This window comes from Orcinus orca, chromosome 21, assembly GCF_937001465.1.
Source record: "Orcinus orca chromosome 21, mOrcOrc1.1, whole genome shotgun sequence".
Lineage (NCBI taxonomy): Eukaryota > Metazoa > Chordata > Mammalia > Artiodactyla > Delphinidae > Orcinus > Orcinus orca.
This window is the reverse complement of record NC_064579.1, coordinates 24822737-24848628: the sequence shown is the minus strand read 5'-3', so window position 1 is coordinate 24848628 and position 25892 is coordinate 24822737. Positions and strand designations below refer to the sequence as shown.

Here is a 25892-nt window from a genome sequence, read left to right as displayed (position 1 = left end):
CAGGTTTCAGGAGCGCTGGCATCGCCCAGTGATTTATTTCATCTCAGGATAAACAGACAGACGTACAAGGTTTTACGCGATTGGTACCCAGGACCTAGAAACTGAAGCATTGACCCATAAAGCATCAGCCGGCCTGAACTGTGTCTTCAAGACACCTGTTTGCCTTTAATACCCGGCCACACTGCAGCACTGCTTACAGCTTTCAAAAGCCTCAGAGGAGCTTTCATCTCGCATGAGAACACATCTAGGCCTTTAGTTCAATTCATCTCAAACCAATTCACCAAGCAGGTACGAAGTGCCCTGCCAGCTCCTGTGGTCCAGGCACCTTCCTGGAAGGGGGGAAAGTGTAGAGAACGTGGCCGCTGACATACGTTCAGACGCAACCAGAAGATGACACGTTCTCATCTTTAGCTCTTCTTATCTTCCCATGAATAATGATATTGCAGAGGAAAGGGAAAAATAAGGACACTGATATATTTTTTAAAAACACCAAAGCAAAACATTTTGTAAGCTAGGAAAGCGTCTACAATAAAACAGAACACAAGAGAGCGCTTCTGTTTACACATCGCCCCAGGAAGGCGTTACAACAGATTATGTCCTGAAACCATCTTAACTTCAGGAAAACACAAAGGACCTCAAAAACATTGCATCTCACTTCAAAATCTTTCACAGGAAGTTACCCAAGAGACCCACAGATCAAACAGCAGCTCCAGAATTACTGAAGGGACACCAGAAATTAACAGGAATCGAGCAGGTGATTCATTTCAAGGATTTGTAGCAAAACTGATACAAAGGGAGGAGTTTTAACTAAGTAGCAAAAGAACTTCCATTGTCTTCAAGGAAAGGAGATTGGTGCTGCCAGAGATTCAGAAATCGAGTCACCGAGTTCCAAATCCAGTCCCGTAAAGCTGCCAGAGGCCACGCCGGCACTGCGGCTGTTCCCCGAACCAAAGGTAAAAACAGAAAGGAAGTGAAGACGTCTTAACCCCGTTCCTTTGGATCCCAAATGAACCTTGATTAACAATACAAAAGTCATTGCTTGTGAGCTAACCAAAAGATCGAGCTTTCCCAAATTATAGCCTTCCCCCTTAAAATGCCACTGCTCTTTCAAATATCTGGGAATGTCAGTGTGCCTGGGTTTCTTAATTTCATGTGAACTACGGATGGATGTCGTAAATGCACTAGCTTCGTTTGACTCAACTGATCGAAGAGCAGGAATATTTTTGCACCAACTGTTTCTCTAAATAGAGCTGCATACAGCCTTGGCACATCACGTTGAATGTGACATGATCCGTCCTCGGAACATCAGACCTGGAGGGAAGTCTCAGCCAGGCCTGCCCCTCCCCTAGCTGTCCTCCAAACCGAGTATCTTGCATGGGGTGGCTTTTCCGTTGGTGTAATCGGTGCACTACCCTCCTGGCCCTACACCCCAGGTACTGGCCTCCAAAAGCAAATTAAACTGGTCCTCTCAGCATGCCAGGTGCTCTGGTATCTGCTCTCAGTGATATTACTAGTAGAAGTGTGGTCTGCAAGGTTCTAAATCCTCTACCCATCCTTAGGCATCCTCGGGCATCTCATCCTGACGAATTCCTGGGACTCCGGGGCCAGCTCCCACAGAAAGTGATGCTACGTCTAGTCCAGGCATTTCTTCGTTCAATTAAAGGATGAAATAATATACACACACTCCAGCTGGGCATGTTATCGTGTGGCTGTGCACACGTGACATCTAACAGGTCTCCCATCTTCCACGGGGAGAGTTTCCTTTGGAAGCCCACTTTCAGCGTTGATGTTTTGAAACCGTAAACATCATAGGAATGATTTCTCAAGTAAAATCACAGTGATAATATCTCATGAGTTTGATACGGAAGGAATGAAAATATTAGCTTGGTTCCATTTCATGTAAAAGTTTTACCATAAATAATGAAAGTCTAGAGAAAGATGTACTATCATATGAAATGCTCCTGTCTTTAGAAGGACATTATTTATTTTGGATTTCAATTCTTTCCCTCCTGCCACGTCTCCAGTCTATTCCTACCAAAAGGCCAAAGAAGTCAGGCAATCTGAAGCCTGTTTTTCTTTCCTAAGACGATGGACCAAGATGCCGAGCATCGTCTCAGGTCAGGGGCAGTGACGGGCAGGCACACACGTCACCAGGACGCACCCGCTGAAACGGTAAATCCCGTGCTCTGGCGCAAGCATGATTCGAGCTATCATTCCTAAACAGCTTAACTCATCACTTTCATCACCACAGACTCTTTAAAAAGCATAACCTATGTCCCACATACCCACTGATTGGCACAGACAGAGGTAACCCCCCCATCACTGGATCTACGAGCAAATCATAGTAAGGTACACATAACTTCATCTACTTATGTGCCAATACCTTTCAATGTGTACTCTTCCTATTGTAATAAAAAAAAAAGTGGATTGGACTCAGAATGCAGATCACTTGGCCTCTATGAGCGTATACACTTTATCCTTAAACTTTTAATCAACAGTAAGCCCTGTGTGTACACACTTGGAAAGTAAAATGTTATAACAAATGAGGAAAGATCAACGGATTTGTTTTTCATCCTTGTGCCCTACCAAAGTACTGAATTTCATGTTACTTCTACTACGGTATTCTGGAATTCACAATTAGAAAAGTGTAGTTTACTTGCTAAACTACGTTATACATATATGTTATTTCCCCTTACGTTACTATGCTGTCACTCCGCCACAATTTCTTAGACTGATGCTTGTAAAAATGAATTTCCCTCATCAGGATGACAGAATTCATATTTAAAACATCAAAAGTAGTGGGTTCAACTGTGCCTGTATGTTATTCTTTAGAACTCTCAAAAAGAAAGGATTTTAACCTTCTTTTGCGGGGTGGGGGGGATACTACTCTTTTTGAGCCCACTATGAAATATCAAAGCGGCTGGGCATACCTGGTGGGGACCAAATGCCCCTTTTAATGCAGACAAGCACCACGGCCACTGTCAGCTTTTCCTACTGATGACATGCGCTTTGGAAAACATTCAGTCACCGAAGATTCAGAACTCAAATAAGAGCAACTCGTTACTACATCACTGAACATAATTATTAACATCTCTTAACTTGAAAATATTAAACCCATCTCAGTTAAGCGGTGAGAAGGACCTGCTCTTGAGGTGTGTGGGCCTTTGACCATATCTGGGCCCCTGTGATGACAGAGGAGATATGTTCAGCTCTCACTGGACAGATCTTATTGGGAATCAAAGATTTCACCCTTAATACTTACTACGTTTGGAATGGAGCCAACCGCAAGTTAACCACATGTGGCAGGAACTTTTAAGCTAAGTTAGAAAGGGTTTAAAAGCTTTACTTATCAGTTATAATTTTAAACCTCAAGCCGAAAAAAGTATGACCTTCTTTCAGTCGTTCCACTGATATAGTTCACGTTGGCCTATTTTAGGATCTCAGCTCTGGGAGGTGGCCCCGAGGTCCCCCCTCATGGTGCAGGAAGCAACGGTACCTGGTACCCCACACAACTCAGGTCTGGCCTCCCGGCCACTCCGCGAGTGATACCGAGGACAGTACACCCCCGGTACACTCCAGGCCTCACCCACTGCACTCGGAGGCTTCATCTCTCATTCTGTTTCTTTCTTTCTCAGGTATTTTGTATCTTATTTATAAGGTTATCTATCTGCACACATCCTACATCTTGCCATCGACCCCATTAAGCAAAGCAAAGCAAAGCAAAAGGAATGCAGACTAGGCAGCGGGCCTTAATACAGCATCGCAAAAGGTCTTCAAGGCCCCGCGACAAGCTTCTACCTTCTAAGCCTTTAAACGATCCCGTGGGCTGGGCGGGGCCCACCGGGGCCCACCCCCGACTCTCTCCCTCCCCGCCTCCACTCCCCTCGCCCCTTCCAGTTTCCCAGTTGGGACCTCGGCCAACGGGGCGTCCCCTGGCCCAGGGCTGCCGAGGGACACGCCCGGGTGACCCGGCCCACCCTACGCGGCACCCTCCTCGCCTCGGTCTGGCTTCTCCTCCGGCAGGTTGAGCACGAACGGGAAGAACAGGCCCCGGGCGTCCGCGGGGGCTCGGAGCGACTGGAGCTCGAAGCTGCCTTCGGGGCCCGCGTCGCCGGCGCCGGGCTCGCCGTCCGGCGGCGGCACGAAGCGCCAAGTGCCCGCGCGGCTCACGCAGTAGATGGCGCCATCCAGCGCGGCGCAGCGGAAGGGCTGTAGGCCCGACGGCGCGCCCGGGGGCCGCAGGTGCGAGGCACAGCGGCTCCACTGCTTGGCCAGGCAGTGGTAGCGGAGCACGCTGAGCCCCCCCGCAGGCCCGGCCCCCGGCGCATCGCCGCGGCCCCCGCACAGGTCGAAGCGGTAGATGAAGCCGTCCAGGGCCACCATGTCGGCCGAGCGCTCGCGGCTGCTGCTGCACGGACACTCCTGCCACTCATCGCGCCGCGGGTCGTACTTGAGCAGGCGGTAGAAGAGCGAACCCCCGGACACGTAGATCTCGCCGTTGCAGGTGGTGGCCTCGTGCGCCACGGCGAAGGCGCCCCGGGGCAGCGGGGCCACGGCGGCCCAGCGGTCAGCGCGCGGGTCGTAGCGCTCCACGCTGAGCAGGCACTCGCCGCCCACGGCGTACAGGTGGCCATCCAGGGCCAGCAGCTGCAGCTGCGAGCGCGCCTGGCGCAGCGGCCGCACGGTGCTCCAGTGGTCGGTGGCCGGGTTGTAGCAGAAGACCCGGTCCGAGGGCCGCGCGCGGCCGTCGGGGCCCGCGGGCCCCACGCCGCCGGCCACGAAGAGGTAGTTGTAGAGCACGCACAGGCCGCAGCCCCGAGCCGGCGCGCCCTCGGGTAGCCGCGTCAGCTCGCGCCACTCGCCCGCCGCCTCGTGGAAGCAGTAGACGGCGGCGTCGCCTCGGCCCTCCGCGTCCCCCGACGGGCTCTGCGGCCGGCTGCCCGCGCGCTCCCCGGCCGGGCCGAGCGCGGCGGCCAGAAGACGGGCGCGGCCGGCGCGCAGGCGGCGGCGCAGCAGCAGGTCGCGCTCGGCGCCCGACAGGCGCCCGAAGACGGCGGGCTCGCGCAGCACCTCTAGGTAGTGGTCGCTCATGAAGCGGTAGGCGGCCTCGCGCAGCTCGGCCAGCCGCTGCCGCTTGGCCGCGCTCAGCACCTCGAAGCAGTTGGCCAAGCTCAGCTGCGGCGCCACGGCGTCAGTGGCGCGCTGCGCGGCGCAGGGCAGCTGTAGGCGGCGCGCGCCGGCCACCACGTCGGCCACGTTGTCGGGCCGCACGCCCGCCATGCGCCCGCTGTACGCGTAGGCCAGCAGCAGCCGCAGCGCCGCCCAGCCCACGCCCTGCACCCGCAGCACGTCCCGCGACGCGCGCGCGCGGAAGTAGTCGCTGCGCGCCGCCAGCACCGCCTTGTGAGCCCGCAGCCGGCGGCCAGACACCTCGATGAGCAGGTCGGGCTCCCCGTGCTCCGGCCCGACGCCGGGGGGCACAGGCGCGGGGTCCCCGGCCTCTTCCGGGGACGTGGGCTCCTCGGCCGGCGGGCACTCCCCGGGGGACGCGGGATCTTCCGGGGACGCGGACTCTTCTGGGGACGTGCGCTCCTCGGGGGACACGGGATCCTCAGGGGACGCGCGCCCTTCCGGGGACGCGGCGCCAGCGCTGCCGACTTCCCACTGCCTCTGCACCACCCGCCGGCCGCGGCGACAAGAGGGCGGGGAATCGTCCCCGGAGCTGAAGCACAGGGACGCGCTGAGACTGCAGGGTGTCTGCGCCGGGGACGCAGCGCCCTCCCCCCCCGCCGCGTCCGGCGGCTGCAGGCCGCCCTCTCCCGGAGCCTCGGGAGCGCCGCCCCGGCCCCCGGCCTGGCCGCACGCTCCGTCCCCCGGGTAGAGGACGCAGGGGGCCACCGGGCTCTCCATGCGAGCGCTCGCTCCGGCTGCCGTCCCCGCTCAGCAGCCCGGCATGACTTCGCCCGGATTCGGGCTGCCCAAGGTCGATGGCTCCTCCGGGGCTCCTAGCTTCACACGCTTCTGCTGGCGCGCGATCAGATTTCACTTGTGTCCACACTGGTTTTCAATCGCACGCAGCTCCCCTCGCGCCCGCCCGCTCTCCTCTCCGGCGAAAGGGGTGTGTCGACTCGAGCGCGCTCCCGGCTGAACTTGTGAACCTGGCAAGGTTCCCGCCCGGCGGCCGTCTGCAGGGGTCTTTGTGGCTCGATCTCCGCACCGCGTGGTGATGATCAGTCCACGGACAGGACCGCCCTGCAGCCGCAGCCGCGGCTCTGTCTGTAGCTCCTGCTCTGCGGAACTGAGCTGTCAGGTGCTCCTAAGGAACTGGGCCTGCCCTTTCTTCCTGAGTCAGTGTTTATCCCTCCACATTCCATCACATCTCTGTCTCTGAGGACCAACGAATCAGAGACGGGCTGCAGTCCACACTTCAGAACACTGACTTAACTGCTGTTTCACAGGGAGCCGCCCCAGGGAGCTTGTTTTTTGTGCGTGACTCCCACGTGCGATTAAGGCTTATGGATATCTGTGTGTCCTGGCCTCGGCAGCGCTCCTGATGGGCCTGCCTCGACAATGTTCACCTGGAAGCGGGGAGGGCATGATTCAGTCGCCAGGTGGGTGTTAGAAAGACACAGTTACTGCACACACTAGACCGGCTTTCCTCCTTCATCCATCGGGAGCCTTCCTCTGCGACTTCCTTTGTTGGAATATCAGGTGTTTCCATGTCATGTCACCACGCTCTTTGTGTTCCTGTTTATAGGAGAAAGAGACAGAATGTTGGAATTTGCATTTTTCCGTAGGGCTACCTTGTGTCAGTGGCAGCTACCCCATTTCCCTCCACAATTTTCAGGTTATAGGATTCAGATAGGGTGGGAATGGGGATTGTGACTTTTCAGTGCTGGAAAGTTTGGTGAATAAAACATATGGGATTATTTAGATATTAAAAAGCCGTTCCTCCCCTGGTTTTCGAGGCCTTTAAGGAAGAGCCCAATTCAGCCATGAGCCTTAAGTACATTGGGTTGAACCATACGAAATTGCTGGGTTTTGTGTGTCAATACAACGGCAGTCAAATATCAACCACTTCCTCATTTCGACCTAATGAGATGTGTATGTATAATTGAGAACTTAAAGTGAGAAAGCATGGCCCGCCTGTGAAACCTCAGTTTTATTGCGGGACAGTTTTCCTGAAATCTTTTCCAGCCAACTATCTCAAATTCATTTACAACAAATATTTGGAGAAAGGTGCTGAGGACTTTTCTCTGGGGTTGGCCTCGGAGGCTCCAACTCTGGAATCTATTTGAACGGCTCGTTCCTGGCTTTGTAGCTCTGAAAAACGTCAGAGAAGCAACTCTCCAAAGAGCACACGTGCAGCAAAAGAAAAGCCAAAGCAAAACAAAACAAAACCAAAACAAAAAACAAAAGCCGCGGAACTGCTTGGAAGGCAGATGTGAGCACCTGCAGATGAACTATAAAAAAATAATTATCTCTCCTAATTGGCAAAACCTTCACTGAGACTCCCTAGCCTAGAAGGGGGGTCTTAGCACAAGGGGAGGGGCAAACTGGGCTCTGGTTTTCCTAAGAAGAGGCCGCGGACAAGAGAAACGGACCAAATACATACAGCTCAGATGCGTCATCATTATAGGGTATGTTCACCTCTCAAATGGGATAAAGGGATACTTAACCACCTACCCTCAACCTCTTCTGATTTTCTACTAATTGTACTTAATACCGTTGCCTGATCCCTATAAGTGCTCAGGGTTGAGAGAATGGGTGTGTATAAAAATATATGCTTGCCTGCTCTTTTTGCTACAGTGTTACGAAAAAGACTTTCCCATTATTCTCAGAAATACAAGTGTCTTAGAGGTGGAGATTCAAGACATTCAATTCTGTCTCTCCGTTCCTCCCGCCTCTCTCTCTGTCTCTCTTCCCCTCCCTCTCTCTCTCTCTCTTTGTTTTACAGAAATCTTTAACAGTAACCTTTGGGGCATATTCACCGGGTGCAGGGCACTGTCTAGGACATGTGGAAAGGCAGCATGGAGACAGTCGGGATGAGCTGAAACTCTGACCACGGGCATGTGGGTCACGGAGGTGCCACGTGTTTACTCAGCTGTGCCCCAGCCCGTGATGCTGCTGGGGAGGTCCTGCGTCCACTGAGATGGAAATGCACTCTGGCCCACAGCGACTGGAATGTGATGACAAACTGGAAACCTGCACAGATTTTATAAGCAAAGCTTCTGGCCTCTTCCCAAACGCCAGAGGTGCTTTCTTAGTCAGCTGAGTCATTCAAGGGAAAGTCAGATAAAAAGGAAGACATATACATATCTTTCCCCAATATACATATAAACGTCAATGTCTGAAATAAAAATCAGAGAACTGGCTCTCTTATTTGCTTCATTCTTTTCACACTTTCTCTGTATGGTGCAGAAGACCTTGGACCTCAGAAAACTAACTACTTTTTTTTTTCTTTTCTTGGCCAGGAGAAGGGTTTCAGCACTTCCTGGTTCTTTCTCTGGCTTGACTCTCATCGGGACGTGCAGAAGCCCAACCTCTGAGAGTTCTCTTCGTGGAAGTCATCACAGACTCAAAAGAAAGGCAGGGAATAGGACACACTGAAAAACCTAAGTTTGCAATTCTTAGGTTTTCAAAGCTCTATAGAATCCGTTTAAAGCCTGAAAGAATCAGGCTAAGTAGACATTTTGTCGTAGCCACAAGAAGCAGGAGCTGCATGTCCACAATGACACAAATATGACCCAGGTGGTCAGTGGTCCAAGCAGGCACGTCCTTGCCAGCTCCCTGTGCGCCCCTGGCATGGATCACAGACCAGGCTGGCAGAGCCGGGGGTGGTCCGAGACCTGAGCACAGCCATGTAATCCCATCCAAAATGTGACAGCTGCTCACCCACTCAGCTGGCTCTCTGCCCCGTGACCAGGTCAGGAGTCCCTGTTCACCCCCCCAGCCAAGGTGATGCCGAACACCTGAGTGTTGTCAGGTGAGACAGAAGACCGTCTGTCACTGTGACGCAGGCAGCAGTGATGCTGGATCCCAAGAGCTGGGAGGCCACCCAGCAGGTCCACTTTCTGAAGGAAGCTTCTGCTGACAGGTCCTGGCCCCCGCCCGCCTGGCAGGGTAGAGGGTCAGCTTCCACAGGAGAAATGAGGAAATTAAGCAGAGGGGCCACTTCCTTTTTCAAACGATGTTAAAGAAAGTCAGCACTCGGAGCTATATCTTTTTTCCCCAGCATGGCCCATTACTGTGATTTGGCCTTAAAATGGATGGGAAGAAGCAGGCCCATTTTGTGTATGTCCTCTGAGCACTGCAAGTCTGCCAAGACACTTAGGGTCAGATTGGAGGTCCGGGATTTGCAAGGGGACGTCCCCCCATGTTGCAGTTGGCTCCAGCATCAGAGTCCCCCTAAGGGGCTCCTGGAGGACTCTGTGCCAGCACCCACCCTGGTGACGGCAAAATAACTGCAACTCCCCGCCCGACTGAGGCATCGGGAAGGATTTCTTCCCTGAGCACTGCTTCTGGGGTCTGTTACAGTAAGATGAACGGCAGCACCTTCGCCCCATGTAGCGACGGGAGAGGATCTGTCGGTGGAGGTGTGGGGTGTAGTAACAGGCTCCCTCCTGACTGTAGTGAGAAAATATTTTAACAGGAACAAGTCTGCTTTAAATATAACTTAGGTAGCATTTCTCCCTGAAGGCTATACATTTCTTCTCCACATTGTAAATATCTAAACAGAATTTTTTAGTCTCTCCATGAATTTCTTCACTCTCAATTTGATTTTTTTTAATAAATTTATTTATTTTTATTTGTTTATTTTTGGCTACACTGGGTCTCCATTGCTGTGCACGGGCTTTCTCTAGTTGCGGCGAGCGGGGGACTACTCTTCATTGTGGTGTGCGGGCTTCTCATTGCGGTGCCTTCTCTTGTGGAGCACGGGCTCTAGGCACGCGGGCTTCAGTAGTTGTGGCACGTGGGCTCAGCAGTTGTGGCGCACAGGCTTAGTTGCTCCATGGCATGTGGGATCTTCCCAGACCAGGGCTCGAACCCATGTCCCCTGCATCGGCAGGCGGATTCTTAACCACTGCGCCACCAGGGAAGCCCAATATGAATTTCTTAAAGAAGATTGTCTATGATTTCCCAAATGTGGACGTTATTTTTGTGCTTAAGGTGGATATCAGGTTATGTAAAATTAAATATGCTTCATTAGAATAATATAGGTTGCTAAAGAGACTCTCAAATAATTTCAAATAATTAGTCAGTTTTTTTTAATATTAATGAACAGACTTAGGAAGTTTATCTAAATGTCTGTAGCACCTGTTGTTGTAGCCGATTCCTCCTCGGTGTTCTCCAAGTCACGCCCGACACGTATCTCATCCGTGTGTCCAGCCACACGCCTGTGACAGCAGAGTCCTGGAACCACCACTTGTGCCCTGCCCGCCGCCTGCTTCCCACACACCAGCATGACCCTGTTCACATAGTGAACAGCCAATAGCTCCTGGGGTTAATTCACAAAGAAAACCACAAACAGAAGAAACATCATCGAATCTTAGAAACTTGCAGGGAATGTCAGGATACCTGTTTGATCATAGAATGTGTTGATTCCCTTCAGCTGTTCCTACAGATATTGCTGGTTCCTTCTTCCTTGGGCCCAATTAAAATGAGGTGGCGGTTCTGGGTGCGCAGGGATGCAGGTGGGTGGGAGCGGATGCCTCGGTGGGGGTGGGGAGGGCAGCCACTGACCTTCACCGCAACCCTGATTCCCACGTTCTCTGCACTCGTCACAGTCCGTGGTCTGGCCCTAGCAAGGCCATCATAGCGGCGTGCCTGGAACATGGAGTCCAACGCTGCCACAAGGAAGCATCATTCATAAAATAGGTTTTCATTCCTCAGTCATCCTGGGAGCTTGGCCGTCTGGCTGCTAAAAGCCGGGTGCCGCGTGGTCTTGGGAGATGCGGAGGGCGCAGGGCCCAGGTCCCTGTGTGCAAGGCTCTGTACACGCTTCGGCCGAGGAGACACCTGCCACCTGGATGAGAGGACCCCCCAAGCCGGGTGTAGGCCGTTTGTTCTGTGAGGTTTGGGGATGGGCGGGGCTGGTGAGCAGCCTGGTGTGTTGAATAATTAAGAGGGGAAGTGACGTCCTTCAGCAGGTCTGGTGACGTTAATCAGAGTCTTTTCTGCCAGGTTACAACCTCTCATTTTTAATCTGCTCTTCATGAAGGACATTTCTAAGACTCAACGGGCTGTAACATAACCTGAATGCGCAAGTCATCATGAAACAGCTCACACCTATTCTATTTTACAGGGACTGCTGTCACGTGTGTTACATCACTGGGACATACGCGACCCTCGCAAGCCACCCTTCTGTGGGGTCGTAGTTTTTAGCCCCGTTTTACCAAAGAGGAAATGAGATGTGAACCGATGTCACCATACAATGAATCAGCCCCACACTTAGTAGGTGGCAGAGCCAGACGGGGACCCGCTGTCCGGCCTCGGCGCCCATGCCACCAAGCACTGGGCCCAATGCTCTGCGCCCTTCTGTCTGTCAACAGTTCTGAGCGTGAAGCACTCGACTTTGCAGCACGTGCGCTGGGCTGGTGGACGCCTACGAGACACTCCCATGTCTGGTCCCCTGCCCAGCGCATCCTGGGAGCAGAATTCTGGTGACTCAGGACGCCCCCAGCTCTGAGAGTAAAGCAGATAGACACAGGGCAGGTCGTGGCGGGGATGGGCTCCTGCCGGCGCTGTCTGCGTGGGCCTGATTTAGGGGGTAACGGCGGCTGAATCTTCCGGCAGGGCTTCACTGGAGGAAGTAAAATTAGAGAATTTCCTAAAGAGAAGCTTTTATGTAATAGCTATTCTCAAAGTCCCAACTCCTTAGGCTGGTAAATGAGGCATTGCGCCATCTGTTCCCAAGCCTCCGCTGCCCTCATCTCTCCCTCCTCTGCCCAGGAGTCCTCTCCATCCTTCGCACAAGCACAGAACTGCTGCCGCGCCCCGGTAAAGTCTGCGTGGGCGTGTCTGTGCATGTAAACCCCATGCAGGTGTGTCTGTGTGTAAACCCTACACAGGTGTATCTGTGCGCGTAACCCCTACACAGGTGTATCTGTGCATGTAACCCCCATGTAGGTACATCTGCATATGCGTTCCCACCTCAGGGTCTCTGCCCGCACAGTCCCTGCCACCCAGAGCCACCTCTCCTCCTTTGAGCCAGAATTCTTGCTCATTCCCAGGCCCCCAGGGACCTGCTGTCACAGACACTACCTTCCTCACTTCCCAGGTCAGCAACTGTGCGGTCCATGTTTGCACAGAATGTCATATTTCAGCACCTCATATGCACATGTGTCATCCTTCTCCATGAGAATGTGGATTCACGACAGGGAGATGCATTAATCGTTCTAACCTTGGCACAGGGATGGGCTCTGCCAGGGCCCCCAGAAAAGGCCTGATGGATGGTGAGTGAATAAATGTTAACCAGAGAGCCTAGAAAAAACAGCTCTGAAAACATTCAGATAAAAATCCCTATTATAGCAAGTTCTTGCACTACGTACAATGTATGTATGTATGTATGTATGCCTTACCAGTGAAACATGATACAGAGCTCACAAAGAAAAGGTTCTTCAAAAGGGACTGGTGTTTGTGGACGTTGGATCAGAGACAGGTTTTTACTGTCTTCTATCTAGCTATGCCCAGTTTCTATATTTCCTGAAACGAATATACACTGGCTCCACAGTCATAAAGGGTAGTGGGGTTAAGTCACAGGGTTGCTCCAGCCCAGCCCACGCCCCACCTTCCCAGCACCTGGTCCCGAGAGCACGGCCCCAGGCCAGGTCCTCCCGCTGAAGGGTGATGCAGGAGAAAGGCTTCGGCCAGGTGGGTGGGTCAGGGAGCTGAAATCAAGGGAAAGCTTGTCCTCGGGAGAAGGAAGTGAAGCCAACACAGAGCAAAACCTAGAAAGAGAGGAGACAGTGCCCTGGGCGAGTCACCCCCAGCCAGGGCTTGTGATGTCTGCGAGCTAATAAGTCTGTTTCTGGCTTCAGCGAACATGAGTGGGATTCGTGTCCCTGGAAACTGAAATAACTCTGACTGTAAACAAGAAGCCACCTTGCTGGGTCTCCGCGGGGTTTAGACGGACGTTTGTAAAGCGCTTCGCCCCGCACAGGCCCCAGCTCCTGGTAACCACGCACCGTGAGGTGCCGACCCGGACAACGCCGGTCCCGGCTCACGGAAAAGCCCCACCAGGACGGAGCGCACAGCCCTGCAGCCTGTACCCAGAGCAGCTCCCAGCCCTCGCAGCAATTTTCCATTTTGTCCTCACATTCCACATATGAGGACGGGTAGAGGAATTGCCATGATCTTGATTCCAGACACGAGAAAATGCTGGAGGCCCGGAAACACTACGTTAGTCGTCTCAAAAGACCAGACGAAGTTAGCAGCAGCCCAAAACCAGAGAGCACTTTTCCCCTCTTTCCCCATCTCTGGGGCATTTTACATGAGGCCTCAGAAAAGATGCCTGTGGCTTGCACCCGTTCACTGAGTCGGCGGCCACGTGGGTTCACAGGCCCCACTTCCCACTGCTCGAGAGTTTCAAAAGTTTGGTGGCAACTGTGAGTGTCTCTGTGCCCTTAGCCATTACCCAGGACAAGCCGTCTGGGGGAAGATGAAGCCCAGGTCAGAGAGAGGAAATTGACCTTAATCCAGCGGGACAACTGGGTCGTGAAAATCTGCTGAATAGCTTCACTCTTCTCCTTCCTTCAACAGATCACGGGTCTTTATTGTTAATTCAAGAGATGTAAGCAGCGTTAGAGCTTCACGACTCACAAGACAGCCCTTCGCTGGTGATGTAGTAACGCACCTGAAGTCACCACGCTTTAAAGCAGGGGGGCATGGGGGCATCGCCGCCGCGCTCAGGGAAGCGTGTGTCTTCAGCCGCCACCTAACGTGACATCACACAGACGGGCCCCACCTCAGTCCCGGCTGTGACACAGCCCTGTGCTCCCTGAAGCCAAGACCCTGAAGAACTGAAAGGAAAATGGATGAGGGTAAACCTGTGCATTCACTCAAAAGGAGGGCTCCAAGTTACTTGAGTGCAAATTGTGCCCTAGGTTCCGGACGTGCCATCAGGGAGCAAACCCCGAATATTCTGCAGGAGAAGCACCTGCCTTTGCTTGTGGCTCGAGGTTCCGGAGTTGTTGACAAGCGCAGGGTGTGAACACTGAGATCACACACAGAATCACAGAGACTCTGCAAAGAGGCACCTGGATTGCAATCCTCCCTGGAAATCTCCAGCTCTGAGACCCAATTCTGAGCAATATTTGGGCAACCTTAACTCTTTTAAAATAAGTCTATTGTGCGAGTCCCCTGAAGTGAGAGATGAACGTCCCAGCAGTGATGCAAAGCTAGAGCCAGAAGTGAGACTGCCTGGGTCAAACAAACCCACACTTTCCCCAAGTCTTCAATCTGTTCAAGTCCCACCAACGCTGAGAAATAATTAACAATATGCAGTCATTTGCTCATTCACTGAGTGGATGTATGCTGAACACCTACAGGGTTCCAGGAGGTGCCCTGGGTCCTAGGAAGTAGCAGGAACCAAACAGACTTGGCCGAGGCCCCAGGGAGCTCCCAGCGCAGGGAAGAAGACGAACGTAAGCCACTACGACCCGAATTCTAGAGGAAGTACAACCACGGCAGGAAACATAAACAAGGATCCGGGAAGTAGTGATGGACAGACCTGATTTCTACTTGGGATCAGGTAAGACTCCTCTGAGAGCAAGAGGGAGACAAACACAGGTCGGGTGGAAGAGAGAACAGACACCTTGCAGTGGAAACAAGCTTGACCAGTTCCAGAAGCTGAACAGGCTGGGTGCAGCCAGGAGCCCCAGGGTCAGGGGACTGGGCCCCTCCGTGGCGCCCTGGCATCTTAATGACAACGGGAATCCTCTGATGGCTTCAAAGAAGTGAATATGATCAGTCTTGTGTTTTAGAAAGAGTGCTCTGTGTCCTTTTGTACAAAAAGACTGATTGGACTACTTTTAGACTGATTTTCTATCACTGCCCAAACAACCACACACATTAAGATGGATGAACTAAATCTACATGTATCAAGGTGCATAAATTTCAGAAACATAATTTTGAATTTTTCAAGGTCTGCCATTTGCAGAAAGATACAGTATAATTTACATACATTTAAACGTGAAAAAAATACTATACGTCATTCGTGGAAGTGTGGAAAGGACAGGTGTGAATTCCGGTGCAGTGGTTACTTCTGAGCAGGAAGGGAGGGGACGGCTGTCCACCTGCTCTGTATCACTTGTTTTCCTGAAGATTCAAACCATAAACTGCAAGACGAGAACGTGTATTGTCTCACGGGGATACATGAATATTTTTATTGCATTGTTTACAGTGTTTGAGTATTTTATAATTTACCACTTAAAAATGTTTTTCCAGGGCTTCCCTGGTGGCGCAGTGGTTGAGAGTCCGCCTGCCGATGCAGGGGACACGGGTTCGTGCCCTGGTCCGGGAGGATCCCACATGCCGCAGAGCGGCTGGGCCCGTGAGCCATGGCCACAGAGCCTGTGTGTCCGGAGCCTGTGCTCCGCAACGGGAGAGGCCACAACAGTGAGAGGCCCGCGTACCGGAAAAAAAAAAAAAAAAAAAGTTTTTCCATATGTTTAATCAGTACTTATCAATTAAATAGTCAATCTGGCCTGCTACTGACCCTCATGGGAGCCACACGATCTGTAGCACAATTAAGTAAAATCATTCACTAGGTAAGAAGATCCCTAAGTCACTGTATTCTTAGTCCTGGAGTAGGTATTCCTATGTTTAAAGTTCCAGTCAAATTGAAATATGGGAAAGTTAAATAAAAACTCACATTTTATCATTTTTAAAGCTCTAAGCTCTTGGTTTGATAACAGAGAGACTTGTCCGAAATCACACGCCTATTACTGGCCGGTTAGAACCCAGATTTCTCTCCTATTAATCTCACTTGTTTATTTACCATTATTGGCGTAAATGGAAAGCAAAATAGAAACCCCTCTCTCTGTGGTCCGTCCTGCTTTGCTTCAGCTAAGATGTAATGATAGAGTCCCTGCCTTGCCCTCCTGCTGCACCTGTGTCCTCAGGCTTCTCAGAAACGGTGCTGTTGACCTAGTACATCCCCCCTCCGGCTCAGCGGGCCCTGGGAAAGGGCATGAGCCTCGCATGGAAACCACAGCCAAGCAGAACCACCTCCTGCCTGGATGTCCGGAGGAGCAGCATGGCGGGGAGATTACAGGGAGAGGAACTGACCCGAATTCAACACGTGGTCTCTGTCCTCAAAGCGATGAGGGTGGCTCAGTGGGACAAGAAGGCTGATGAAATGCTAGCTCACCTGTTTCTGAAGCAGAAATCAAGACAGATGTTCTGATGAGTGTGAGTTCACCCACATGAGCCTCAAGAGAGGCCACTCCTATCAGGCCAGTCCTGACACAGCCAGGAATGAGTGGATGCAAAGACGAAATATTTAAATTATCTTGAGATTGAATCCGAGGAAACGATGTTATTAGCCTGCTGCCTTTGCAAACTCTAGTAACATCTGACTCAAAAGAGTTTACAGATGAAGGTTGCCAACATCTTGATTTTTATGGCATTTTCCCCCTAAAATGTGGCTTTGGGGTGAATGGCTGCAGTGGGTTCAGGGTGAGAGAGGTCACTTCAGTCTCAGAAAGATGAGTATTTTGGAAAACGGCGCTCCACCCTGGCAAATGCCACAGTAGGTCAGGCATGTGAAGACTCTGGGGGGCTTCGCAGGCGGGCGGGCGGTCCAGTGGTTACGACTCCGCCTTCCAGTGCAGGGGGTGCGGGTTTGCTCCCTGGTCAGGGAGCTAAGATTCCACATGCCTCTGGGCGGAAAAAACCAAAACATACAACAGAAGCAACATTGTAACAAATTCAACAAATATTTGAAAAATGGTCCACATCCAAAAAAGAAATCTTAAAAAAAAGCAAAACTCTGAGGCTGTGACTCCTGCGTGTGACGCTAGCACCGACATGCCTCCCCCGCCCCAGACAGCATCTTACCACAGTCTGTCCATCCGGGTCCGGAATTCCACGAGGAGGCGGCCGCTCCCCGAGAGCAAAAGGCAGCTGTAAAGCGGCACGGGGGGGGTGGGGGGATGGTGTCTGCATTCCTGGTCACAGCAGAGCTTCCCCCCGCCCGGAGCACCCGCTCAGAGCATCCTCACCAGGAGACGTGGGCTCCACCGCATCAGCACCTCACCCGGGGGCCCCAGGCCACACAACCGATGTTCCTTCTGGGGGCCGGGCCCCCTCTGGCCATGCATCCGGCTGGCTTCCTTCTCTTTGGGGGGTCTCTGGCGGGCAGCTCTGCCCCTCACAGCCCAGCCCTTGGTGACCAGGCTCAGGAAAGGGCTGCAGGTTTTAGAGAATCTTCCACAGACACCAGAACGGGCCCTTTCAGAGCCTGAGGACACGACAGCATCAAGCTGCAACACCAACCCACCTTCACCCACAAGCCTATGACCTTCCAGAAGCCGTGCGGGCAGCTCTGCTCTGCTCCTGGCCCACAGCCCTCAGGTGACAGGAGATGGCCTGACCCCTCAACAAAACCCAGCCTCGTCCAGAGCATCACGACGTCCAGCAACTGGGACCAAAGCGCCGCTGTGGACAATCAGAGGCCTCCAGAGTCTTGAGGACAAGGATACTGTTCAGAGCCGTCTTACTAGGAAAACAATGGACGGCCATCAAGGAATATGACCGGCAAATTGCACTATATTCAGTACATGTGGTCAGTATGTAGTCAGTAAACCCCACTCTTGGTGGAGGGATAAATTAGGAGTTTGGGATTGACATATACACACTACTATGTATAAAATAGATAAATGACAAGGACCTACTGTATAGCATAGGGAACTATACTCAACATCTTGTAATAACCTATAAGGGAACAGAATCTGAAAAAGAATATATATATATATATATGTATGTGTAACTGAATCACTTTGCTGTATACCTGAAACTAACACAACATTGTAAATCAACTACATTTCAATAAAAAATAAATTAAAAAAATTTTAAACACCCCGCCCAACACACACACAAACACACACAACAGGGGAAAAAAGACAATGAGAATAATACCAAAAGGTTTAAAAGGCATGTTGATAGTGAGAATTATGAGTGACTTTTTTTTCATAACTCTTGGTATCTTCAAATTGTCTATAATGAATATGTATATTTTTAGAATCAGAAAAATTATATGTATATACACATCTCTCTATAGATGTATATACATATACAAGAATGTGTACGTGCGTATGTGTACATTTACATCTCTGTGTGCACGTGTATGTGTGTGCATCAGTGTCTGCATAAAATAAAATGACTCAAGTTTTGGTTGGGCCCCAAGAAAGAATACTTGGTAGAAAAATATGGTCAAATGAAAGCTTTCTTATAATATCCAGGCTTTTAGGCACAGAACTATGAAATGAAGGATCCATTTTGTTAAATCCCCGGCCTGATTTAGGTTGTAGGTTTAAAGAAAAAAAATGTTCACACTGAAGACGTGCTGTATCTCAGAATTGCCAAGGGTTTTACCAGTCCCAGAATCCTTCCCCAAACTGGGAACGTTGCAGTTGAGAGATGGCAGAGCACCTGGTCCAGCCCTTCCCTGTGTTTCACACACACAGGAAGAAACAGAGACCAGAGAGGGTGAGCCACTTGCCCAGGGGCACACAGCTCATAAGTGCTGTGCTAAATTAGAAGCCACACCCTAGGACCCCTGCCAGCTTCACTCCCTGCACTATCTCAACTCCAGAAACCTAAACACACTGAGAACAAGTCCAAGACCCAGTGATTTTCATAATTTCTACAAATCCCATGACGCTGAAGAAGGCACAGTTTCTGGGGTTGACGTCACAGAGCTGAGAGCTCCAGTGTTTCTTTGTCTTCGCTGGTGAAACGACCAGACAGAAGGACCTGGGAAGATCCGGCCGCCTGTGCACCTCGTCCGGGGGCTGCTGGGACTCCACAGCAGCGACAAGTGCCCCTGAGTTCACAGCCTGAGTGACCAGGCCCTGAGGCCACCCCACACACACACACACCTGGGCCACGTCGAAGCCACACGAGGTCAGCTGGATTAAAAGCCCTTGTGCAAAAGCATAAAAGTCTTCTCAGAGCCTGTAATGCTGACCAAAAGGTGGCAGGTGCCTACAGTTCATTTCAAAGTTTCACGCAGGTATCCCACCTCATTTGGCACATAACTGGGCCTACGTCTTCCATCTCAATGTTTCTCCTCAAAATATCAAACCCTTTACAATAAGTAGTAAGAACGGTTGCACGAGAAAGGAATCAAGGTGCTGTCTGTTTGACATAAAAGAAATGAAGACAATTTTTCTTTATATCTTGACTTCTACATCAAGATGATTATCTACATGGATAAAAGAACTTAGTCTTATCTCCTACTCAATCAAACAGTGATTTCCATGCACTCAAAAGACAGGAGTTGGCACAGGTGAGAGCCTCGTGCAGACTGACGGGATCAATACACAGCAGAGCTGACATAAGTTGAGGACTGGATCTAGTGCCCATCATGTTTCTATTCCCTGTGTCACCCCGGTGACTTGACTCCACTAACCAAAGGACCAGGGAGGGTGAGACTTCTCCCCTCACACAAGGTCCCCTACACTCAGAGCCCAGAAAGTGCCCGGCCTTTGGGAGACACAGACCTCGACATCCAGGTACATGGGCCTCATGGGAGGGTGGGCTGAGGGCCACACACAGAGCTGCAGGGTGGGCAGCACAGGCCCCGAGGAGCCGCCACAGCCCCCTGGCCACTGGCCAGCCAGGAGAAGGAGCTAGAGGGCAGGGGTGGCTGGGGAGTGCAGGACGCAGCCCATCCTTTCCAAGGTGACCTCGATCCAGCCCACCCGCACGCTCTTCTCACGGGGGACAATGGCTCCCCGGATGTCTGCATGTGTGCCCTGGTCTCTGGATCCTAAACACTGGTGATGATGGTGAGGTGAGGCTGTGCTGAAAACAGCAATAATACAGATTCCTCTCTTAGGACCCAGACCTCGGATGCCCGGTGCCAACGTGTAAGAAGTCCGGGGACACCAGATGCCCGGCTGGAGGGAGCACAGCGAGAGGCCACGGAGACACTGTGCTGGGCGCCGGGTCCCGCCCCGCTGCCCTCGTGCTCCCAGCCGGGCTGCAGACGTGCGTGTATGCCCCCAGATAATCCATCGGAGCTTCCCCACCAGACGGCAGGTTTATAAGCCAAGTCAACTCCGTTGTTTTGAGCCAGTATGTTTGGACTGGTCCGTTATGCACCCGCCTGGACGGGGCTGCCACCAGAGCAGGAACCCGCGGCAAGCTCAGCGGTCCCAGCTGGGCAGCAGGCAGCCAGTGGGCAGATGCCTCTGGGCTCCGAAGCAGTTGCTAGCGGGGCTCCGAGGACAGGGGGATGGGGTTCCTGGACAGGGCTCTGGAGGGCAGGGCTCAGCAGCACCGTGGCCACACGATGCTGGAGACGGAGGATGCACTGGGTGGGCTGGATGACACTGGAGGAGACTTCCAGGCAGGGCCCGGGTGACCCTACTGAGCTCTGTCTCTGTGACCTGATGAGATGAGAGAGGAGAGCGGAAGAAGGAAGGGTTCCGTTTTCAAGTGCGATTTGAGCAAATATAAAGGAACCAGGCCCCACTGGGTTGGAAGATAAAGCTCTTCTCTTTCCCAGCCCTTGCGACACTGTCAAATTAAGATGGGGCCTCAGAGCAAAGACCGATCCAGGTGGCACCATCAGATGCCCTGTTAAGACCTCATAAATACCTGAGGGGACACTAGACACAGGCCCTGGAGGTCCAAGGTAGAGAAAGGACTTATGTGGATCTGTGGACGGAGCTTTTGTCTGGTGGCTTGAATCCCAACAGATCCAGAGAAAACCCACAACGTGTTTAAGATAATTGTACGGGAAGAGACACCGCCAACTTGGAGTAAACGGAACAGATCAGCACAAAGAGAAACCAGGGAAGAGGCTGAGAAAACCACTGAGCTGCGAACACCAGGCATTTCTCAGGAAACAAGAAGGATGACTCGGAGGGCAGAACCTAGAATCCACAAATCAGCGCCAAGAGCACTGGAGATCCACCCCCAGGAACAGGAACCCCGCCAGCGGGTGCCCGACTGCACTGCAGGGCCGTCACGGGCCAGAGGTCACCGTGCGCCTCCACTCTCGTCTGAACAGGACAGTTACCATGGTTACTTTTATGCGTCAGCCTGGTTGGGCCATAGGACCCAGGTGTTTGGTCAAGTACCAGCCTAGACGTTGCTGTGAAGGTATTTTTAGATGGGATTAATATTCGGCATCAGTAGACTTGGAACAAACAGTTCCCTCTCCGCAGTGTCTGGTAAGACTTGCTTCCTGGTTCACAGACAGCATCTTCTCCCTGGGTCATCACGTGGGGGAAGGGGAGAGGGAGCTCTCGGGAGTCTGTGTTATGAGGGCACTGATCCCATCATGGGGTTCCACCCTCATGCCTCATCACCTCCCAAAGCCCCCCCTTCCTAATACCATCACCAGGGGATTAAGGTTCAACATGTGAATTTGGAGAAGACCGACATTTAGTCCACGGCAGGCACTAAGCTTGTGGGGTTGGTCATCAGACAACCACGCCAGCTGGAATGAGCATCCTGTCACCCGTGTTGTGGACTACAGCCCACGGCACTGGGAAGCTACTGGTCGTCCAACATCATAGTATTTGTGTCTTTAAATGACCACCCTGACGACTGTAAGAGGAACCGATCAAGGGGGAAGGGCAGCTGTGTGAAGCCCACCTGGAACCACTGCAGTGGGAGCAGGAGGTGACGGGTGGCTCAGACAAAGGCAGCAGACTTGGCATCTGTACCAAGGTCCTCATGACTAAGACTTTCCAGAAAACGGTGCTAACAGCATCCAACAGCAGCACAGTGGTTATCAGCTTACAAGACATTCTGTCCACAACATCCCACGGAATGGGGGTCCCTTTGTGATTCAGTACATCTCAGTTCTGTAAAATTAACACACGTCCTACTCCATCAAGGCCTAGAGAGCAAAGTTCCATCAATTTACATAGAGGAAATGCCACAATTAATTAGGAATCAAAATTATATTAAGTTACAAATCTATGACATGGCCTAGGGGCTCCTCCTGGCCTTCCTTCCGTTCTCTGCTGCGCCAGGCCCCTCTGAGCACCATCTCCCCTGGGCCGTCCCCTGCCGTCCTCCTTTGCTAGGCCTCATCATCCTTCAGACCCCAACTCAAAACCCCCTCATCAGATGCTTTCATAAGGGTTTATTCCTTTCATTTAGGCCACTTGTCTGCTTGTTATTACACATGAATTAACATGATTATATTTTTAATGCCTTTCACCTTATTGGAACCTAAGCCGCAGGGGGTGGGGGGGGTGAGGACCTGTGCCTGTTTTAGATGCCATGGCATTCCCAGTACCTAGAACTGTGCCTGACCTGGGGTAGACATTCGATAAATGTTTGTGAAAGAAAAAACTGGCTTTTAATTGGTCAAATATTGCAGAAGACCTGCAATGGCTTCAATTTCCACGGCACTGTTTAATATTCGTTCTGGCAGGAGTTGGGTTGTTGGTAAAAGGCAAACTCCTGGAAGTTTCTGCTGTATTCCAAAGGTCATTGCTCATTGTTAACTATGTCCCAAAGAGGTGCAGGTGCCAACACTATACTTTCAGCATAATTACAATAAATCCAAGAGAAAACACTGAAATCAAGGCCACAGGGGAGACACTAATCCCTTGAACTCCTGAGAAAAGCAGATTTGTCCTGAGTCACCAGGGGAAGATGTGCAAAATGACGGGGCTGGTTTCTGGTCTGCACACTGACGGCCTCTCGGGGCACCTCTAAGGCCAACCCCACATCTGTCCTCCGAGGGGCATTACAGCTGCCTAAGTAATTCCAGCTTCACTGCAGAGCTATGATTATGGACAATTTATGCTGTCGGCGTTTAGAAAAAAACTGAAATAGGATCCCAGATGGAGGTCCCACAGCACAGAGGGCCCCCAGTTTCAGTACAGGGACAAAAGTGGACTAAAAAGAGGCCTCCTGCCTTCCCGCTGACAACGTGGCTACTTGTATCAGAACATATGGAAATGAAATCAAGCACTGGCGACTGCCAGGAAAGAGGTTCAGAGATTTGGTTCCAGATCCTTCTGTTCTGCCAGGCCTGGAGCCAGCAGCAGGCAAAGTCCTCTGCAGGTGCAGGAGGGCCCGCCCTAAGGAACGCCCAGACACTAGGACAGCAAGATGACCACACGAAGCCAGGCTGCCCCAACAGCTCAGTCCCGATCTAGGATGGACACTTAACCGTTCTCTCCCCTCCTCCCAAGCCCAAGACCGCCTTAAATCCTGTAAGCAAAATCTTTGAGCTATTTTCATTGTGTTCTGATTATTTTATCAGCAATGCCTGTGCAATTGACATTAAACGCTGGAAAGACTTTCTTTCTTTAAAATTTTGCTGTGTTAGGCCCCAAAGGGAGAGTTGTAATGCCAGTTACCAGAAGCGCGCATTCCCTGGGCTGTCCCCGGGCAAATCTGAGTGCGATGGAGAGCTTCCTTCTGCGTTTCATGGGTGGGGAGGGGGGAGGATTCTAACAATAGGACCCCATTAGCTGGGGATAAAAGGCCAAAGGGCAACATCGGCGTCCATTAAGGGTCCTAATTAGAGGCTGCGCAACTGTTGGTAGATGGGGACTGGAGGAAGGCGACAACAGGCCAGGCACAGAGTGAACTGGCCCCTCCACTGCGGGCAGCGCAGGGGCTTAAAAACCTGACCGTAAAGCGCCTTCAGTGCTTTGAGCGAAATAAAGCTTATTACATTGATTTGTTCTTTTTCTTTCCCTTAGAACAGATGTGAGGGTGGGTGGAGACAAAGGATGTGGTTCTGTAGGAACCGAAGAAGTGGTAGAATTTTTTAAAACCTTCCTTCTTTAACGTTACAGGCGCAGCCCCCCGAGGGAGGCTGGGGTCCCCCAGCACGAGCGCGCGTCGGGGGTGGGAGGCCTGCTGCGGCAATGCATGTAACCTCCCCGCCGGCCGTGTCAGCCGGTTCCACGCAGTCTTTATTTAAATATTGCTCCTTTTCGCACCCCCTCGCCCCCGCGCCATCATGCTGTCAGGCATGTTCAAACCTGAGCAACAAGCACTGCTGGTGGGCCGTCTGGTCGGTCAGTGGGGCAAAGGCTCCGTGAAAAGAAAGCACGCGCTGTGCACCAGCCCCCAGCACCCCACGAGCCCTCAGCAATCCCGGCAGCATAAGCAGCGGACCCTGGGGGTCGCGGGGGTCTCGGCCGGCGGGCATCGGAGGAGAGAGCGAGAGGTGCCTCCGCATCTTCCTCCCCTCCCCCGGGAACCAGGTCCGGGAGGGACCTCCCACCCGCTTCCTGTGCCCCGCGGGATGGACGCTCCAGAGGCAGCGCGGCCCGGCCACGACCGTCCGCGAAGCAGGGCCCGGGCAGCCCGGCACCGAGCCCAGACACCCCTCGGAAGGGGGAAGCGGCCGGGCCCGCCATCCTACAGCGTGGCCGCAAGCCCGGGCCGCCTGCCCAAGGAGCGCTCAGCCTGGGCAGCGGGGCGCGGACGCGGGGTGCGGCTCCTCCCTGCTGGGCTCCGGGCCGCTCCGCCCCCGGGTTGGCTCCGGCTGGCCTGGGCGCGCGGAGGCGCGACTGGCGGCGGAAAGGACAGTGGCCACGCCGCCCCCGGGGCTGGGTCCTCAGAGGCGGTCACCGCGGGCACAGCGCGGGGACTGGCCGTCACCCGCTTCCGGCAGGAGCGCCCTAGGGAGTCCCCGCGCCGCGGCCCCCTCCTCCACGCGGCGACCGGGAGCGGGACGGAGGTCCGCCCACCCCATTCCCCACACCCCCGCCCCCGCCCCGGCGGCCTCCCCCGCCCCGACCAGCGCCCACCCCGGGACCCCCGCCCGCTTATCCTCCGCCTCCTGGGGCGTCTCGCCGCTGCCTCCCCCCCTTCGGGGCCCACCCCTACCTCTCAGCTCTGCGCCTCGCCCTCCACCCCGGCGCCCACCCAAGCCCAGGACCCGGAACCCTCGCCAGGGTCTCCGACGCGCATGCGCGGGGCTCTTCCCGCGCACCTGTGAGAACGCCCGCGGGCGGGGCGGCCGCCTTCCGCGCACCTGTGCGAGCGCCCGCGGGTTCCCGAGCATCTTCCCGAGCGGCCAGGCCCGGCCCGACGAGTGCCCCCTGCGCCCCTGGCCTGCCTTGGCGGCAGCGGGCCCGGCACTCACCGCGTCCGTGGAGGCCGTGCCTGGAGCCCCGCCACTCCGAGCAGCGCGCCGAGGCGGGGACGCGGGGACGTGGGCGGGAGGGTGGCCGCAGCCCCCGGCAGGGCGCGCAGGCTCCGGACTGGAGCGCGCCGGCGCGGCCCCGAGTCCAGGTCAGCCCGCCCCGCGCCCTCCGCTCGCTTAACCCTTTCCAGGCGCAGGGAGGTCCCGCGGACACCCGGCTCGAGGCGGGGGAGCGGCGCCCACCGCAGGCGCATCCGTGCGCGCACGGGAGGGGCGCGGGCTGCGCGCTGGGCCCTGTGGCACCTCGTAGATGCTGAGCTTTAATCCAGCAACGCCCCAACAAGGAGCGAGGAACAGGTTACCGCCAGCGCTCTAGGCTTTGCCAGCTCTCTTTTGTGTCCTAGCCCCCGCCCCCCCCAAAAAAACCATGAAATAATGTAATTTAGTGTTTATGATTTGGAAAATTAGGGACGATGCATTGTTGAAATATTTAGTGGTTAAGAAAACTGCCTACATCCTTACAGACTCCAGAACAAAAAGGAAAACATTCAGAACACCCAAGTAGAGGAAGCGCTGAAACTTGTTC

General features: G+C 53.2%; 1 protein-coding gene across 3 annotated transcripts; it reads right to left on the bottom strand.

Moving 5' to 3' along the window:
* Positions 1-25644, bottom strand: KBTBD11 (kelch repeat and BTB domain containing 11). 3 transcript variants are annotated; one of them, XM_049704260.1, is made up of 2 exons: positions 25196-25644; positions 1-6747 (listed from the first exon to the last, which is right to left on the bottom strand). In XM_049704260.1, the coding sequence occupies exon 2, from the start codon at positions 5908-5910 to the stop codon at positions 3979-3981; it is 1932 nt and encodes a 643-aa protein (XP_049560217.1). In that variant the 5' UTR covers positions 5911-6747; positions 25196-25644; the 3' UTR covers positions 1-3978. The 3 variants fall into 3 exon arrangements, with proteins under 3 accessions (XP_049560217.1, XP_033265131.1, XP_033265130.1); XM_033409240.2 differs by having other exon boundaries at positions 25307-25641; XM_033409239.2 differs by lacking the exon at positions 25196-25644 and adding an exon at positions 25048-25148.
* Between the last annotated feature and the right edge of the window lie 248 nt (positions 25645-25892).